The 19132-nt window shown below is 40.6% G+C and overlaps 2 protein-coding genes across 2 annotated transcripts in view; both read left to right on the top strand.

Moving 5' to 3' along the window:
- Nucleotides 1-3179: 3179 nt before the first annotated feature.
- Nucleotides 3180-8924, top strand: LOC117727398. The gene is made up of 2 exons (XM_034527680.1): nt 3180-4219; nt 6611-8924. The coding sequence occupies exons 1-2, from the start codon at nt 3211-3213 to the stop codon at nt 8191-8193; spliced, it is 2592 nt and encodes an 863-aa protein (XP_034383571.1). The 5' UTR covers nt 3180-3210; the 3' UTR covers nt 8194-8924.
- Nucleotides 8925-10427: 1503 nt separating this feature from the next.
- The window catches only part of LOC117727571 (intersectin-2-like), a 33235-nt gene continuing 24530 nt past the window's right edge, over nt 10428-19132 (top strand). Inside the window, exons 1-2 of the mRNA XM_034527945.1 lie at nt 10428-10514; nt 16301-16359. Of these exons, the coding sequence (XP_034383836.1) occupies nt 16353-16359 (7 nt within the window). The 5' untranslated portion in view covers nt 10428-10514; nt 16301-16352. The remainder of the gene's footprint in view (nt 10515-16300; nt 16360-19132) is intronic.

Raw genomic sequence — 19132 nt, 5'->3', positions numbered from 1 at the left:
ATTTGCACAGAGATGGGTTTGGATCTAGAAGTGACATCTAAATCTGGAGAGAAAGAAACATTGGAATTGAAGCAAATTACCAAATCTGTGTGTGACATGGAACAGGAGAAAATGTCACCAGATAACTACTACACTTGTCCTCTAGGAGAGTCTGATTTAGACTCAGACGAACTCACAGACTCAGAAAACTCTGGCACTGAAGATAAATTAAGAATCCCAAGACGTTCTCTGAGCTCAGACACCTCAAGTGTACCAACTGTAAACTCATATCTCAACCCATGGTTTGCAAGCCAACCAGATGAAAAGGGGCTTGGTGAAGAACAAACACAGATTCTAAAAAATGCACCAACTGAATGTGACATGAAACAAGAGGGATTGGGAACAGAGAACATGTGGAAGTTGCGTGCTAACCGTGTAAAACAAATCCTCTCTGCTAAAGAGTTGAGTCCATTTAGTTTTTCCAAGAAGTTTGGCCTTGAATTCAACATTGGATTTGGTCCAAAGCAAAACTTCGCTGTTGACTCTCTGTGTGATGCTATTCTGCTTGAAATTGCTAGAATTGCCATAGCAATGAATTCATCCCTAGAGAATTTCATCATGGAGATTCTTGAGTACAACTTTGACTTCAGCCTGGAGACTGAATACCATAGAACTATTTTCACATATGAAATTATGAATAGAGTAAGAAAACTGAAAGATTGTGAAGATGCAGTTAAATTCTCAAAAGAGGTCTTTGAACTCCATGGTCCCATACCATCAATAAGTTTGGCATATCAGAGTGTGGACAGTGTCAATGCTGAACCCTGCAGCATATGGGGAATGGAGAAGTGTGATGTTGCCTGTGGGTTTCCTCCTCATTCACAGGCTGAAACTGAAGAACATATTTCACAGAAGTGTGTGGATCTTTATCCCTTCTGCAAAGAAATTAATCTGAAACTACATGTAAACAATACTCGACCAAATAAGAAACTGGACATCAAGAAACTGACCTATGGAGCAATGACTGAAGTGACCCACTTTGCAGAAAAGTTGTGTGGAACATTTGAGCAGATTTGTGTTGACATCCTAAATCACAATCTGGATCTTGATTTGCAATGTGGAGATTCTGACCTCGCAAGAAGTATTGTGGCACGAATTCCTGCTGTACTGGAAAAAAGGAAACTATTAAGCTATGTAAAAAGCCACAATAATATCAATAGCTCAACAAACGTGAAACTGGATTCCCAGAACAACCCAAATTCTGATGCAGCCAGTGCTGGTTCTTCCCAGGCTGCAATCATAGACCAAGATGTAAATAGTTCTCCTGACATAGAACACCAAAATGAGTTTGTATTGAAGCTCTGGCAATTGAGGGAGAACCATATTCAGCAAATTCTCTCAATGCCTCATGAAGAACATTGTCCACTTTATTCTTACTCCAGATGCAAGAAAGTAGGCATTGATTTCAATGTAGGATCTGGAGTAAAACAGAATCTCGATCCTAAATTACTAACCAATGGGATCATGGTTGAACTTGGTACTTTTGCCACAGCTTTACTCTCTGCACAAAAGTATTTCATCACAGAGATACTGGAGTACAATTTTCATCTTGATTTCAACAATGAGCTGTATCGCCGTACCTTTGCACATAAAACTATTCAACAAATACGTTTGAATGCAAAGAAAAAAAAATCTCAAATGAAAATACAGTTTGAACTCCCTGACACGAGGTGCATACCAGAACCTACCTTTGAGAGACATTTATATTGCCCCAAATGCTATCAAGTCAGAAATCATAAGCATCGTCAGGATGAATCTGGCTCTCGTCACATGCATCATCCTCGTCCACATACCATGACTGATGCAAACTGCTCTGCACAAACGCCAGCAAAGGATCCGTCCTCTACCTTCTCGGCAATAGAGGAGATGATAATGGACAACTACCCCCTCTGCAAGGAAATAGGTTTGAGCCTGTGTGTGGACAAAGACAAGCCAAAAGACAAGCTTGACACCCATGTATTGACACACTGGATCATGGTTGAACTTAATACTTTTGCCAAAAGAATGTGTGAAACAAAATACAAGATCATTAGTGATGTCATTCATCACAACTTCAACACTGGTATGCAGGGGCAAGTAGTAACTACTAAATTGAAGTTTTACAGAGAGATACATCAAAACGATGCCTTGCTCTCCTGGCTCAATGAAGTATTTGTCATTCAACCATTACCCATCGACAAACCTAGAATTGTAGGTAAAAAGAAATCAACAGCAGTTGTGCATGGAAGTGAATGGATGGACAGTATTAAAAAAAGAAAACTGTCACTGCAAACAAAAGTGAAAACAGACAAACTTCCTAGTGTCGTAAAGAAATCTGAGAAAAAACATCTGAGTAAAGGATGCTGTTATCCCATTTGCACAGAGATGGGTTTGGATCTAGAAGTGACATCTAAATCTGGAGAGAAAGAAACATTGGAATTGAAGCAAATTACCAAATCTGTGTGTGACATGGAACAGGAGAAAATGTCACCAGATAACTACTACACTTGTCCTCTAGGAGAGTCTGATTTAGACTCAGACGAACTCACAGACTCAGAAAACTCTGGCACTGAAGATAAATTAAGAATCCCAAGACGTTCTCTGAGCTCAGACACCTCAAGTGTACCAACTGTAAACTCATATCTCAACCCATGGTTTGCAAGCCAACCAGATGAAAAGGGGCTTGGTGAAGAACAAACACAGATTCTAAAAAATGCACCAACTGAATGTGACATGAAACAAGAGGGATTGGGAACAGAGAACATGTGGAAGTTGCGTGCTAACCGTGTAAAACAAATCCTCTCTGCTAAAGAGTTGAGTCCATTTAGTTTTTCCAAGAAGTTTGGCCTTGAATTCAACATTGGATTTGGTCCAAAGCAAAACTTCGCTGTTGACTCTCTGTGTGATGCTATTCTGCTTGAAATTGCTAGAATTGCCATAGCAATGAATTCATCCCTAGAGAATTTCATCATGGAGATTCTTGAGTACAACTTTGACTTCAGCCTGGAGACTGAATACCATAGAACTATTTTCACATATGAAATTATGAATAGAGTAAGAAAACTGAAAGATTGTGAAGATGCAGTTAAATTCTCAAAAGAGGTCTTTGAACTCCATGGTCCCATACCATCAATAAGTTTGGCAAATCAAAGTGTGGACAGTGTCAATGCTGAACCCTGCAGCATATGGGGAATGGAGAAGTGTGATGTTGCCTGTGGGTTTCCTCCTCATTCACAGGCTGAAACTGAAGAACATATTTCACAGAAGTGTGTGGATCTTTATCCCTTCTGCAAAGAAATTAATCTGAAACTACATGTAAACAATACTCGACCAAATAAGAAACTGGACATCAAGAAACTGACCTATGGAGCAATGACTGAAGTGACCCACTTTGCAGAAAAGTTGTGTGGAACATTTGAGCAGATTTGTGTTGACATCCTAAATCACAATCTGGATCTTGATTTGCAATGTGGAGATTCTGACCTCGCAAGAAGTATTGTGGCACGAATTCCTGCTGTACTGGAAAAAAGGAAACTATTAAGCTATGTAAAAAGCCACAATAATATCAATAGCTCAACAAACGTGAAACTGGATTCCCAGAACAACCCAAATTCTGATGCAGCTAGTGCTGGTTCTTCCCAGGCTGCAATCATAGACCAAGATGTAAATAGTTCTCCTGACATAGAACACCAAAATGAGTTTGAATTGAAGCTCTGGCAATTGAGGGAGAACCATATTCAGCAAATTCTCTCAATGCCTCATGAAGAACATTGTCCACTTTATTCTTACTCCAGATGCAAGAAAGTAGGCATTGATTTCAATGTAGGATCTGGAGTAAAACAGAATCTCGATCCTAAATTACTAACCAATGGGATCATGGTTGAACTTGGTACTTTTGCCACAGCTTTACTCTCAGCACAAAAGTATTTCATCACAGAGATACTGGAGTACAATTTTCATCTTGATTTCCACAATGAGCTGTATCGCCGTACCTTTGCACATAAAACTATTCAACAAATACGTTTGAATGCAAAGAAAAAAAAATCTCAAATGAAAATACAGTTTGAACTCCCTGACACGAGGTGCATACCAGAACCTACCTTTGAGAGACATTTATATTGCCCCAAATGCTATCAAGTCAGAAATCATAAGCATCGTCAGGATGAATCTGGCTCTGGTCACATGCATCATCCTCGTCCACATACCATGACTGATGCAAACTGCTCTGCACAAACGCCAGCAAAGGATCCGTCCTCTACCTTCTCGGCAATAGAGGAGATGATAATGGACAACTACCCTCTCTGCAAGGAAATAGGTTTGAGCTTGTGTGTGGACAAAGACAAGCCAAAAGACAAGCTTGACACCCATGTATTGACACACTGGATCATGGTTGAACTTAATACTTTTGCCAAAAGAATGTGTGAAACAAAATACAAGATCATTAGTGATGTCATTCATCACAACTTCAACACTGGCATGCAGGGGCAAGTAGTAACTACTAAATTGAAGTTCTACAGAGAGATACATCAAAAAGATGCCTTGCTCTCCTGGCTCAATGAAGTATTTGTGATTCAACCATTACCCATCGACAAACCTAGAATTGTAGGTAAAAAGAAATCAACAGCAGTTGTGCATGGAAGTGAATGGATGGACAGTATTAAAAAAAGAAAACTGGTACTGCAAACAAAAGTGAAAACAGACAAACTTCCAAGTGTCGTAAAGAAATCTGAGAAAAAACATCTGAGTAAAGGATGCTGTTATCCCATTTGCACAGAGATGAGTTTGGATCTAGAAGTGACATCTAAATCTGGAGAGAAAGAAACATTGGAATTGAAGCAAATTACCAAATCTGTGTGTGACATGGAACAGGAGAAAATGTCACCAGATAACTACTACACTTGTCCTCTAGGAGAGTCTGATTTAGACTCAGACGAACTCACAGACTCAGAAAACTCTGGCACTGAAGATAAATTAAGAATCCCAAGACGTTCTCTGAGCTCAGACACCTCAAGTGTACCAACTGTAAACTCATATCTCAACCCATGGTTTGCAAGCCAACCAGATGAAAAGGGGCTTGGTGAAGAACAAACACAGATTCTAAAAAATGCACCAACTGAATGTGACATGGAACAAGAGGGATTGGGAACAGAGAACATGTGGAAGTTGCGTGCTAACCGTGTAAAACAAATCCTCTCTGCTAAAGAGTTGAGTCCATTTAGTTTTTCCAAGAGGGTTGGCCTTGAATTCAACATTGGATTTAGTCCAAAGCAAAACTTCGGCGTTGACTCTCTGTGTGATACTATTCTGCTTGAAATTGCTAGATTTGCCATAGCAATGAATTCATCCCTACATAATTTCATCATGGAGATTCTTGAATACAACTTTGACTTCAGGCTGAAGACTGAATACCAGAGAAATATTTTCACATATGAAATGATGAAAAGAGTAAGAAAACTGAAAGATTGTGAAGATGCAGTCAAATTCTCAAAAGAGGTCTTTGAACTTCATGGTCCAATACCATCAATAAGTTTGGCAAATCAAAGTGTGAGCAGTGTCAACGCTGAACTCAGAAGCATGAAGTGTGATGTTGCCCGTGGGTTTCCTCCTCATTCACAGGCTGAAACTGAAGAACTTATTTCACAGAAGTGTGTGGATCTTTATCCCTTCTGCAAAGAAATTAATCTGAAACTACATGTAAACAATACTCGACCAAATAAGAAACTGGACATCAACAAACTGACCTATGGAGCAATGACTGAAGTGACCAACTTTGCAGAAAAGTTGTGTGGAACATTTGAGCAGATTTGTGTTGACATCCTAAATCACAATCTGGATCTTGATTTGCAATGTGGAGATTCTGACCTCGCAAGAAGTACTGTGGCACGAATTCCTGCTGTACTGGAACAAAGGAAACTATTAAGCTATGTAAAAAGCCACAATAATATCAATAGCTCAACAAATTATTCAACAAACGTGAAACTGGATTCCCAGAACAACCCAAATTCTGATGCAGCTAGTGCTGGTTCTTCCCAGGCTGCAATCATAGACCAAGATGTAAATAGTTCTCCTGACATAGAACACCAAAATGAGTTTGAATTGAAGCTCTGGCAATTGAGGGAGAACCATATTCAGCAAATTCTCTCAATGCCTCATGAAGAACATTGTCCACTTTATTCTTACTCCAGATGCAAGAAAGTAGGCATTGATTTCAATGTAGGATCTGGAGTGAAACAGAATCTTGATCCCAAATTACTAACCAATGGGATCATGGTTGAACTTGGTACTTTTGCCACAGCTTTACTCTCTGCACAAAAGTATTTCATCACAGAGATACTGGAGTACAATTTTCATCTTGATTTCAACAATGATCTGTATCGCAGTGCCTTTGCACAGAAAACTATTGAACAAATATGTTTCAATGCAAAGAAAAAAAAATCTCAAATGAAACCACAGTTTGAACTCCCTGACACGAGGTGCATACCAGAACCTACCTTTGAGAGACGTTTATATTGCCCCAAATGCTATCAAGTCAGAAATCATAAGCATCGTCAGGATGAATCTGGCTCTGGTCACATGCATCATCCTCGTCCACATACCATGACTGATGCAGGCTCTACTGATGCAAACTGCTCTGCACGAAAGCCAGCAAAGGATCCGTCCTCTACCTTCTCAGAAATAGAGGAGATGATAATGGACAACTACCCTCTCTGCAAGGAAATAGGTTTGAGCCTGTGTGTGGACAAAGACAAGCCAAAAGACAAGCTTGACACGCATGTATTGACATACTCGATCATGGTTGAACTTACTAATTTTGCCAAAAGAATATGTGGAACAAACTACAAGATCATTAGTGATGTCATTCAACACAACTTCAACACTGGTATGCAGGGGCAAGTAGTAACTACTAAATTGCAGTTCTACAGAGAGACAAAAGAAAAAGATGTCTCGCTCTCCTGGCTCAATGAAGTATTTGTCATTCAACCATTACCCATCGACAAACCTAGAATTGTAGGTATAAAGAAATCACCAGCAGTTGTGCATGGAAGTGAATGGATGGACAGTATTAAAAAAAGAAAACTGGCACTGCAAACAAAAGTGAAAACAGACAAACTTCCTAGTGTCGTAAAGATATCTGAGAAACGTCAGAATCAAGAAATCTGTTATCCCATTTGCACAGAGATGGGTTTGGATCTAGAAGTGACATCTAAATCTGGAGAGAGAAAACAAAAATTGGACTTGGAGCAATTGACGAGAGCTGTTGTGTTTGAGATATATAAATTCGTAGGTACGAAAAGGGGATGCTATTTTCCACACACTGTGTATGAGATCCTCGATTATAACTTTGATATTAGCTCACAACATCACAGGAGCTGGGAATTTTCAATTACTACTGCATCCAAATTTAACAATATGGTCAAGTCATATCGGAAATATAAAAATAACCCAGAGAAGGTCTTCAAATTGCCATTTGTGTTTGAACGCCGGGCTTCACAAAAAATCAGCGAGAAGGCACAGAAAAGGAAATGTACCACGTATCCCATGGAAGTTCCAGCCAAGAAAAAGAACAAGGATCATTTTGTGCAACAAGCAAGATACCAGTCAGATGAAAATCATGTGCATTTTCTTGATGGTGCCAAAATTTACGAGAAAACTCTGTTCCGTAACGAGGACACCAAGTTGCCAACAGATCCGGGTACGAGTCAAGTGGGTGCAGGTTGTGTCGGCCTTCTTCAGGGAAACCTTCAGATAAAAGAGGAGGAATATGATCCATGTTATCGGAATATGAATCCAGAACCAGACATGGAGAAACAATATTATCCACTTCATGAAGTCAAAACGGAGTCAAAAGCTGAAGATGCCGAGCACTTAGTCCCAGGCGAACCTACAGAACGTCTTAGATTTACTTTTCTCAAATCAGAAAATGAGAATCTTCAGTGTTTGCTGGCTGAACCACAAGGATGTGCTGTATCTCCAAACACTGCCAGGACCGTAATAACTGAATGGGACAGGGAGGGTGTGACGTATTTAGTCCCAGTTGAAGCAGCAGGGTGCCTGGGATCCTCCATGGTAACCACAGGTCAGGGCAATAAGTGCACATCGATCAAAGAAGAGCAAGAAAATGTGCCAGTTGACTCGCACAGTTCAGGAGTTCACAAAAATGAAGTGGGCATCTAATGGGAACAAGTTTCTTAATGTTCTGGACTAGAGTTAACAAGAGAGACCTTTTGTTTTCTATTAAACGGATGCTGTTTTTTTTAATGCTATGAAAACCTCTTTCTCGTTGGGGTAAATGTAGATGATGACTTAATGCAAATTGGCAGGAATGCATACTTTTACAAAGCTCATTGGTAAACCTTCCTTAAAACAATGGAGGCTCAAAAAGATGGAAACATCTGACAATGCTTTCAGTATACAGTATAGGAACTGTCCATATTCATGGTTTTAAGTTTTTTTTAAAATGTTTTATTGTGCCACACTATTTCACTATTATTTAAACTTTTACTTTTCCTCTGTGGTAAGCCTGGGTCATTTCAAGTTTGTATTAATTTGTATATTGATCTTTTGACACTGAAATTTACTCAATAGATTGCAGATTATAGTATTATGTTGCATTACGTTTCTTCACTTGTTCTACCACGTTATATGGTACTAGTGCCTTTTCTGACTTCATACCTCCTATAGTCATTTAATTCTATTTTTTTTCCAATGGAAAAAACTCTGAAATTTCTGTAAATTACTAAAACTGTCAATTTCTTGAAGCTGTGACATATCTAGGTAAAGATGAATCTGTCAGTGATTTCGTCATTATTGATATACACTACATTAAGGAAAATTACCTGGTTCTTTATGTATTACTATGTTGCTCATTTCTGTTTAAGTACATTTTATAAAAACTATTTTGAAAGCATCCTGTCTGCCTCTATGCGGTCTTTTCAGATTAGATGAATGTGGATCATATATGTTTGTGGCTCATGATTATTTGCTTGGTTTGGTATTTTATATGTTGTTTTTCAAATCTTTATTAAACTTTTTATAATCTTTTCAGACCTGAGTTTTGAGATAGTTCAACAGCTTTAATTCCATGTTAAGCCTATGGAACACACACACACACACACACTAAAGTATTGGTGAGTCAGAGGGCCTTTTTCATCAGAACTCATACCAAGTTCTTATGGAAAATCTAGTAGATCAGATAGTGTCCGCCCCCTTTTTAAAATAAATTTACATTTTTAGCAGGAAGCTTAGAATTATGCTTTTTTTGCACTATTATTTTTTGTTTAATTACATAATGCCCTTTCTAATACGGCTACAACTACTATTGCTTGTATTTCTACTATTACTACTACAACTACATTTTGCCCCTAACTGCTTTAAGAGTATTTAACACCAACTTTCTGATATATATTCTCAACTCAACCAATAAGAGTACCAGGGGTCACTAAGGTTATGACAGTTAACTTGTAGATAGATGTAATACTCAAAGTGGGCTGTTGGTGGTGATCTACACCAGCAACGTTCTTCCTTTCTTGGGCAGCAAACACTTTATACCAAGCTTATGAGCCAGGTAGATGAAACTACAGATAATTACATCTCAGAGGGATTCAATAATCACATAAACCAGGTAGGGAAACAAATTAATCATAGAAAGTCGGTTCAATCGAATTACATGGTACTTAGAATGGACTTCAATTACAAAATATTGAACAACTTTGTCTTTATTCCTTTAACAGCCAGAGCACTGACGGCATGTGGTTGTTCCTTTCAAAGTTAATGTCTTAAAGTGCCTAACAGTAAGTGAAAGGGGATTTAAGTGGACAGTGACAAGTTTTTTTTTTTTTTTATCCATTTAGGCCATCTGGTCACGTGGCACTATAGTCAGATGCCTTGTGACCTGCTGAGCTGAAACAGAATGAAGTTGACGTTAATGTAACAGATGCAATCTACAGAAGTTCAACAATTTCTTTCTTAAAAAGTACTTTTTCTTTAAATGTATATGATTTCACCCCTAAAATAAAGCAAAAATAGTAAGTAAAATATCTCAACTGAATCCATCACATGGAACACATTTATGATAATAGTATAATATAATTGCCAATATATATTTTTGAATGTCTTTCAGGATAAAACAAAGATAGTGACTCACTGGATCACATTGGAAAGGGGAGAAGCATTGCGTCCAGTAAAGTATGTGTGAATAACTAAACGTGTATATTTTATAAAGGTGTGTTTTGAGTGTTTTTTGTTGTTAAAGAGGATGGGTGGCTTAGTCCAGATAGGCTTCGTGTGTTTTACCAAAAGGCGTATCACGCGAATCAAGGACCTTTATTGTGAAAGACATTACCGGAAGTCTGATATGTAAATCTGTCTGGCTTGACTCTCTGAAGACGCCCATTTCCAGTCCACACACACCCGGCTACTGGGTCGGTTCCTCCCTCTTCAGTAGCTACGATTTCCTGCCTGGATGTCGGATTACCATCGCAGTTCAACCGCAACAGGTAAATGATAAGAAATCATTGTAATGCTTTTACATACTGGACACTATCGCTTTCGACCTTCTGTTTTATTCTTTTATTTTCTTTATTTATTGTACCTTTTCATGGAAGCTAATTCGAGATGTCCATATATATAAATGCGGAGGCATACAGTTCATTGCTCTAAGTAATTGGCAATGTTGGCATGTGCAGAGAATGATTTATACTACGACAACCACAGCTCCCCCCTCCAGGAATTCACACGCAAACAGCTCTTAACAACGTATAGCCTTGAGGTGATACATTTTTTTTTGCCCACCCTAAAAAAATGTGGATTCCTGACACCTGTCACTAAACCCTGAGTGATAACCTTTCTGTCTGCGTTTTAGATTAGGAACACTCCATATGGCTGAAAACGCCTGCCTGGATATATGCTTTTAATGTATTTCAACAGATGGGCTAAATCAGATTTAAACATAAATCTCTTTTAAATCACCAAATTAAAGGCTGTCGTCTGCTAATTGCCTCTGTGTTGTCAAGAATGTTAATGACAGTATAGTCTTTTTAAGTATATTTATTATTCATACAGCATATTACCTAGCACAAATATGCAATGGGCAATGTACAACTGCTTTATACGAGGAAATATAACTCCAGAGGTTATTCACATCTTTTTTTTTCCGCCCCTGAGGTAAAGTTACCATTCACAGAGAAGGTGTGTTGACTAGAAATGTAACACTGCTGCCTAAACATTCAGTGTCCAGACAATCCAGCCTCACTAATAATATGGCCACCTTTTCTTTTTTTTTTATCTTCCGGGAAATCACCAGGACATTTCTGGAGCTCCCCACAGAGGAGTGTGTGTGTGTGTGTGTGTGTGTGTGTGTGTGTGTCGTTTTTTTAAAGCATGTCGTCAGATGTTTAGATTGTTTTACGTCACTGCAGTTTTCCATTCATCGATAAGGTGATCGGGGCAGGTGCAGCAGTTCAGCCGCGCTTGTGTTCATTCACTGCAGCAAAGAATAATTATAGAGATTGGTGTGTGTGTGTGTGTGTGTGTGTGTGTGTGTGTGTGTGTGTGTGTGTGTTTGTGTGTGTGCGTGTATGTTCTGCTACTCTCGGTGGAAACAGAAAGAAGAGGCCTTTTCTTTGCTGAAGTCCATCCAAATGGCAGTTGCAAATGACATCTGGCCTCATCCCGGCAGGGACTGTTGCACATCTAGCCGCCAAGAAGAGAAGCGCCGCGCAACGCACACATACACACAAACGCACACAAGCATACATGCATCCCTTGTTGTGTTGAAAGTTGGAGCTTAAATGCAGACTTTCAGGGTCCAGCTTCTAGCTACTGTGACGGTCACAGTAGTATGCAACTGCTTTATTGAAGACATTTTGGGATTGTACTTTAAACCGAGAGAAGAAATCTTTTGCCAAAAGGGTATAGGTGAGAAAGCTGACTGTGGGGCCTGCTGTTGAGTGTGTGTTGGGAGTGTAAAGGAAGTAAAAGAGGCTTTCGTGAATCATTGCTCAAGATGACCCACAAATGTATCAAAGGGATAATAAATACATGACGGATTCTTCCGCTCTCCAATTTTTCACCTACAGCACATCAGAGGAAGGTGTGTGGATGTCTTTATGTGTCTCTGTGCTCCTGTGAACAAGCAGAAAATACTAACACACACACACACACACCCCCACACACACACAGGCCTCTTTCTTCCTCAGGCTCAGCAAAGCTTCCTGGGCTGTGTCTGCTAGAACAGGGCCCCTCTCTGTTTGGGGAGTGTGTGTCAGACACACTCGTGCACACAGGCCGACGCATTGATACGCACATCCGAGCGGGCCAGTGCGCGGCGCGTACAGGTGTCAATCAGCATTCAGGGCAGAGTCAAAGGTTCTTTTTATTCATTTTTCTCCCACCGGTGCATCGAATCAGCAAACGTTTGACCCGTGAAGTTGACTCGTGTTGTTCCCCAAATCTAAAAATGTTTACGTGCTAGAATCTTTAAACATCAATATTCCATTGATAGCTCGACATACACTTTGAAGTACACTATTTTCAGGGTTATCCCCATTAGCGCGAATGAAACCATGAAAGTCAAAGTTCATTGTTGACCTTGGAATAGCATTTGATCATGTGAATTTGTTGTTGACAGAAGACTAATGATAACCCAATGTTTGTTCTTTCATTTATCATGAAGATCGCTCAGTTGCCATCGCCAGATCAACCTGTTATGAGGCCCCAGGGCACACATTTTGGTGTGGATCCCTATTGCCCCCTCCCTCTTAATGCATTGTGTATGCACCCTATCCCATTCAAGGTCTCAGAGCACACAGTACTCCTGTTACTGCCTAAGCTGCAGCCTTTCTACATAATAAAAGGTCCTAAAACTACGACTGCAGTGTACCCGGGACTTTTGGGACCCCTGTGAGTCCGTGGCCCCCAAAGGCCCTCAAGGTACAACAATGTTTGTTTATGAGGGCGGATGGGAGTCTGCTGAATACCTGTATCCAAAATGCGAGTTTAAGACGCACATATACAGTATTCACACAGGGCCCTATTAAGAGAATGTTTCTGTGAGGTGTAGTTTTAGTAATTGATAGTTGACCTAATAATGATCATTCTAGCATAATACTTTGCCTTATGTCAATTGAAACACTGTGAAGCTTTAATACATAACACACAGTGTGCTATAACTGTAGCGGCTTCATTTTTAGCCCCCTAGAATTATTTCTCTAGTTATTGCGGTTGAACAAGGCTGTCTCGGGACAATGACATCATCAGCTTTGTTGTAAAATAAGTGTTTACTAAGATTTACCACATCACAAAATTAAAACAGATCACACTACTACTTATTTTTACATAAACATTAGTTTTTAATAACACTTTACAACAAGACTGCCATCTGTTAATGTTGCATATTGAGGGCTGCAGGAATGAGTCCTAAAACCTGCACTTTTGGTTCCCTGGTGTTCAAGTCAATGTTTTTTTTTAATGGATTTTTATTAAGACGCTCAAAATAAGGTCTATGGGTAACACTAGCTTAAGACACTTGAAAAGTTTTGTTCTTCGATATAAGAGATGTCGGTAAATACCCCCTCATGTGAATTTTAAAGCTCTACCTGTTTTAAGATCGATAAAAAGTGACTAAATGCGACTACAAAACGCCTTGTTGTGCGTATTCACGCTCAGGAGACCGTGGAGTAGTTTGTTTATAGCCTAGCGTTAGCTTGGTACTTCTCCCGAGCGCATTCACGCTTCAGAAAAACATAAAAGTGGTTGTTCATTTCTAAGGATTATCTCGCTGAATAAAGCGTGTAAGTATCATAAACTTAAGTATCATAAACTTGTGTTTTTTTTGAGATAATGTAGAATATAGTCAACAAATCCGACCTGACACTTGATAAAAATGCAGTTGAAAAATAATGTGAACTGGGAAGGTATATATATTTCACAGCATATCTCAACATGACTTTGCAATAATAGCTTCAAGTAGTAAGCCAAGTTACTAGCTGGTTTCAAATGAGCTATTTTTGAAACAATATAGTATAGTCGACAAATCTGACCTGACGCCTGATAAGTTTGTGTTGAATAATGATTAGAACCGGGAAGAGTTATATAGTAGGCTAGCAGTGTTACTAGCTAGTTTCAAATTGAAAATTGAAAAGAAAATATATAATATAGTCTACATATCTGACCTGATAATGTGAATTGGGAAGATTTATACATTAAAAAAATAACCCTTTTGATTTGGGCCCGCATTAGCTTGTTTGAAACTAGCTAGTAATGCTAGCTTGTTTGAAACTAGCTAGTAATGCTAGCTAGTTTGTGGTTTCTAAGAACTAAGGGTGGATGCTGTGTCTAAAAACCCAGTTCATCATGCAGTGACCAAGTAAGATGTCTACTCACAGTTAGCGTTAAGTGTTATTTTACTAGGATTACCAAGGTTATGTAAGATTAACTGCTTTCTTTGTATTATGCAAATATCTTCCCTGGAGGACTTTATGTTTTTTGTACTTGGAATACCAATATTGTTTTCCTGTGCTAGCACTAGTGTGTGTCTGTGTGTGTGTATGTGTGTATATATGTGTATGTGTGTATATGTATATATATATATATATATATATATATATATATATATATATATATATATATGCGGAGGCATACAGTTCATTGCTCTTAAGTAATTGGCAATGTTGGCATGTGCAGAGAATGATTTATACTACGACAACCACAACTACCCCCTCCAGGAATTCACACGCAAAGAGGGAAGCCAATGATGGAGCAATAGTGTAACCAGAGCAGAAGGAGAGGAAGGGATGAAAGAAATATTTGGTGGGAGTCATTAGTCATATAAGAGGGGATGCATGTTCGAGTGAGACGTGATTAAGAAGTAGGGGAGCTAGAGATTCCTGACAGGAATCACAGCTGATGAGAAGGCTTGCTCGTTAGCTATCGGCTTGTAGCTAGATAAATGAAACGAGAGGAAATAAAGGGTTGGGTCTGAGTGGAGGCACTAATAGATTCTGAGGAACAGGATTGCAGGAGTTGCTGGAATAATGGGATAAGAAACTGGAGAAATGGGGAAACTCAGCTTTGGGGGGGGGGGACTGCCTCCTTTTCCATTTCAATTTGAAGATGTGGGAAACACAAACGATCAAGAATATGGGGAGTGTATTGCGGGAGTAATTGGACTAAAACATGATTCAGCAACAACGGCATGGCAAAGGAATCAGATAGATAGCAAGAGGAACAGTAGATTAGATGTGGAAGCCGACCTGCACAGGTTTTTTTTTTTATGTGGCTTGCCGGTAATGCTGAAAAATCAAAGCCCATACTCACAGGGCTCATTTTCCAATTGTAAGATTATTACCTGCATGGGCTCATCTCTCCAGTCTACCTCCTGGGACTCTGCCAGAGATCCCACAGAGGAATATCTGATCAGGTGGGCCAGGCTCCCTGCCCATTGACGACAACAACAGTGGATTGTTGCACTCAATACATCCATAGCGCCTATTTTAAGTGTGTGCGGTGCAAATACACAATAATAAAACGTTTGTTTTCCAAACAAGGAAAATACATATTCCTAATAATGTAAATGTCTATACTACTAAAAGAGGAAATATTCACATTGCTAATTAAAGAAATTATTATACTCCCAATAATGCATGTTTCATTCCTAATAAGACAACATCCATGAAAAGACAAATATTATATATTTTTACATTAAAAAAAAAAGTGCCAATTCAGTGGCAAATGCAGAAAACCACAAAGAACACCAGAGAAATGAAGACACTCTTTAGATTAGCAAGAAAAAGCCGCCATCTGTGATACGAGAGCAGAGAAAGATCGTCGCTCCCTCCCTCAGACCACCATCATTCTCCCTTCCTATGTATCCTTCAACTGTCGGTCCTCCTCTTGCCGACTTCTCCCCGGTGGCATTGTCTTCCTTCTTCCCTCATCATCCTCCCCTCTCCCTCCTCCCTCTGTCATTTTATCTCCCTCCTCTCTCTTTATTTACCCTCCTTGGTTCCTCCCTCCCTCCCTCGCTCTGTCATCCCTCTCCCGTGTTAGCCGTTCACTGTATACCATCCTTGCATTTTTAACTGGGGGGGAATGCATTATTTTTCTTCTTTTTTCCCCCTCTTGCCTGCATTTGTACCGTTTCTATTCTCTTTCTCACTCACACATGCATGCCTGCGTTCCTCATACGCCGGCTGCTTCGTGACACACAAACTCAGTCACACACACACACACACACACACACGCGCACACTCACATCTTTCTCTCCCTCTCTCTTCCTCTGCAGATGTCTGAGAGCTAGCCAGCTGAGTAGAGGACTCACCTCTCCACCTGCAGCCATGAATGGTAAGAACACTTTGTCTTGCTCATGATATTTGTTTGCCTATACGGGATGCAAATGTACACTTTTGCAGAGAGAGAGAGAGAGAGAGAGAGAGGTCAGCGCAGAAATTTGAATTTAACAGACTTAAAAAAAAATAAGCAATAAGCAGCAGTTGTGTTGTGCCCCTTCTTTAAACTTGAATCTTTGTCTCTGGTCATCTGACTGTCGAGGCCAGAAGATGCGCTTGTTTCGGTCTCGATGGATGTTTTGATGCTTGTCCTTTCCGCCAGCTGCAAACTGCACCCCGAGGTCATGTTATTAGGATATCGATCCGGTTGGTGGAGTGAAGGATCAGCCCGAAACTGAACCTGTCTTTGATCCCATGACATTTTGCGCAAGGAATTACAGTCAATTCTAAGTCCTCCTCAGCAAAGGGGGCTTGAAGGGAAATTAGCAAATTATTTTTTAATTAATAATCATGAGTTATTCTTGTGTATGTTTTGTGTGTGTGTGTGTGTGTGGGGGGTGTGTGTGGGTGGTGTGTGTGGGGGGGGGTGGGACTGCTTCTGTTTCTGTTGTGCTCGATGTGATGCATCGCTTTTGTCCTTGGTGTATGTGGACTGAATTGCTCAAATGTGTGTGTGTGTGTTAATCCTCTTGTTTCACAGCCTTTGATCATAGAACAGTAGTTGCCGCTCCTTAAGGCCCTCTCTGGGAAATGCCTCAGGAGGAAGTTTGTGTGTGTTTGTGTCTGTGCGTCGGATGCATCTTGTCCACATGACTAATTCTGCATTTTAACAAAGTGCCTCTCCTTCCCCCTCACACTCGCGCACACACACTGAATCTGAAATGAGCCAATTGTAGAGTCATTAGTAAGTCGATTCCCCCAAACAGGTGGACACAGTATGCAACAGTGTCTGCTGAAATGTGGCAGCAGTGCGATCTGAAGCATAAACTTGTCCTTCACAGGAGAAGCGTTTGATATGTGAATAGTTATGGAGGCAGTGATGTGGTTTCCACCCCAGAAGGCCCGGCCGCCGGCGGGCGCCTGGAGGTTTGACTCCAGCGTCTCCCTAAGGACTGTACAGCGCCTAGACAACAGCACACTGGCTGACAGAGGGAAGGTAAACCACACAAGCAGAGGCTCTTCGTGTCGCAGCAGAGGATCTGTGGCACAGTTGGTTTAAATTTTGCGCAGGCATCGTTGCTGTGGAAGCTTGTTCCATGAGAGTGTGCTGCTGGGTTTGTTTTCTTGTAGATGGACTGTGTGCGCGCTATATTGTCTCAATATTTGCTGACCGGCTCTTGTGTACTCGCACAGAGTTTGTCTTCTCGGTTTCTGTGCAGGAAGCTGCTCCTCTCTGTATTACAGTCCAAATGGCAGTCTTGACAGTGTATGTCAGGATGGATTCACAGTGACGGCCTGTCAAAAATGTAACAGGAACCAGGAAGGAATACCAGAGGGACACGATAAGAATGCTGGTTTACAGCACACTGAACAAACAAGACGTTACATGTGCAGTGGTGAGCTTCAGAGCTGCTGGTGGGCCTTCGGACAACGCCAGGCGAGCTGTTCGACCTTTTGGCAGGGATAGCGATTAAGTGTCTTTCCCAAAATGTTAAGGTTAACCTACAAATATATATTTTTTTAAGTAAAAAGTGTCGGTATCAAACAGCGGTCATTTGTTCATGTCGTTAAAAAAAAAAAAAACGGATTAAATAGCCAGAAGACTTATTATAATCGGCTCTCATATGCTCAATATTCCAAAATGTGGCACCGTTTTATCTGGTCGCACATTGAGGGGTCTTACGCTGGCCAGACCCCTATGGATGGCTGTGTAAGAAGCTTGGCGGTGCCCCACTTACACACACACACACACACACACACACACACACACACACACACACACACACACACACACACGCTGAATCAACTGACAGGCCTGTGGATGCGGCCATGCTAGCTACTTGTCCCAGTGGCACTGTGCTAAATCCCCTCCCCCCCCATCTTCCTCTTTCTCACTTACAATAGCTTCTAAATAAGGTCTGTCGAAGCCAACAGTACGGAGAATACTTGCATCTCTGTGAGAGATTAATTACTTTTGACCTTTTTTTTTTTTTGTGGCTGCAATTGTGCCGACGGTGCCAAATCTAGGTCGGGCACCGCGAGGTGCTGAAGTTGGCCTCGTCAGGAGGCGTTGAGGGCAATACCCGAACAGGTGCTACCGTCGGGGTTTAGAGAAGAGTGAGTCGGTTCAGATACTGAGAGCAGTTCAAGGCGGTCCGCCGGAGATTCTAACGTTTTAATCTTCCTCCTTTTTAACTCCTGTAGTTTCACATTTCTTGTGCCGGCTGCTTCGAATGGGATGGCCGCGCTATAACTTTGTGTCATTCCTCTGAGATGTACGTGTAGTATGTGCGTGTGCTGTGTCAACAGTAGCCGGTGGGGTGTTTGGGTTAGCGAAGGGGAGGAAGTTCCATCATGGGCAGGGTGGCATTTCCTGAAGCTGGTGAAGAGATCTCGCTCCAAATACCAGGTCTCTAAAGACATACACACACATACCAGCACAACGTTTTTTTGCCGAATAACCATATTACAGCTACAATTATTGTCCTTAGCTCTGCGGACTTCATTCCTACTCTGTGAATCTTTTGCATCTCCCAGAGATACCCTCCCCTGATAATGGTTTTGTTGTTCATGTTGAGGGGAAAAGTTTAGAGAGAACTTCTTGTGTGAGATATTGTCGCTCAGAAGACCAGAGTGGCTTTATTAGGATCTAAATGCAGACTGTTGTT

Source organism: Cyclopterus lumpus, chromosome 24 (genome assembly GCF_009769545.1).
Source record: "Cyclopterus lumpus isolate fCycLum1 chromosome 24, fCycLum1.pri, whole genome shotgun sequence".
NCBI classification, from domain to species: domain Eukaryota; kingdom Metazoa; phylum Chordata; class Actinopteri; order Perciformes; family Cyclopteridae; genus Cyclopterus; species Cyclopterus lumpus.
This window is presented reverse-complemented; position numbering and strand designations above follow the sequence as displayed.

Excerpts from the sequence above, each read along its gene's own strand:
- LOC117727398 (XM_034527680.1), top strand. The coding sequence starts at position 3,211 with ATGGAGAAGTGTGATGTTGCCTGTGGGTTTCCTCCTCATTCACAGGCT. Across the intron at positions 4,220-6,610 it reads CATGCATCATCCTCGTCCAC|ATACCATGACTGATGCAGGC; the intron begins ATACCATGACTG and ends ATCCTCGTCCAC.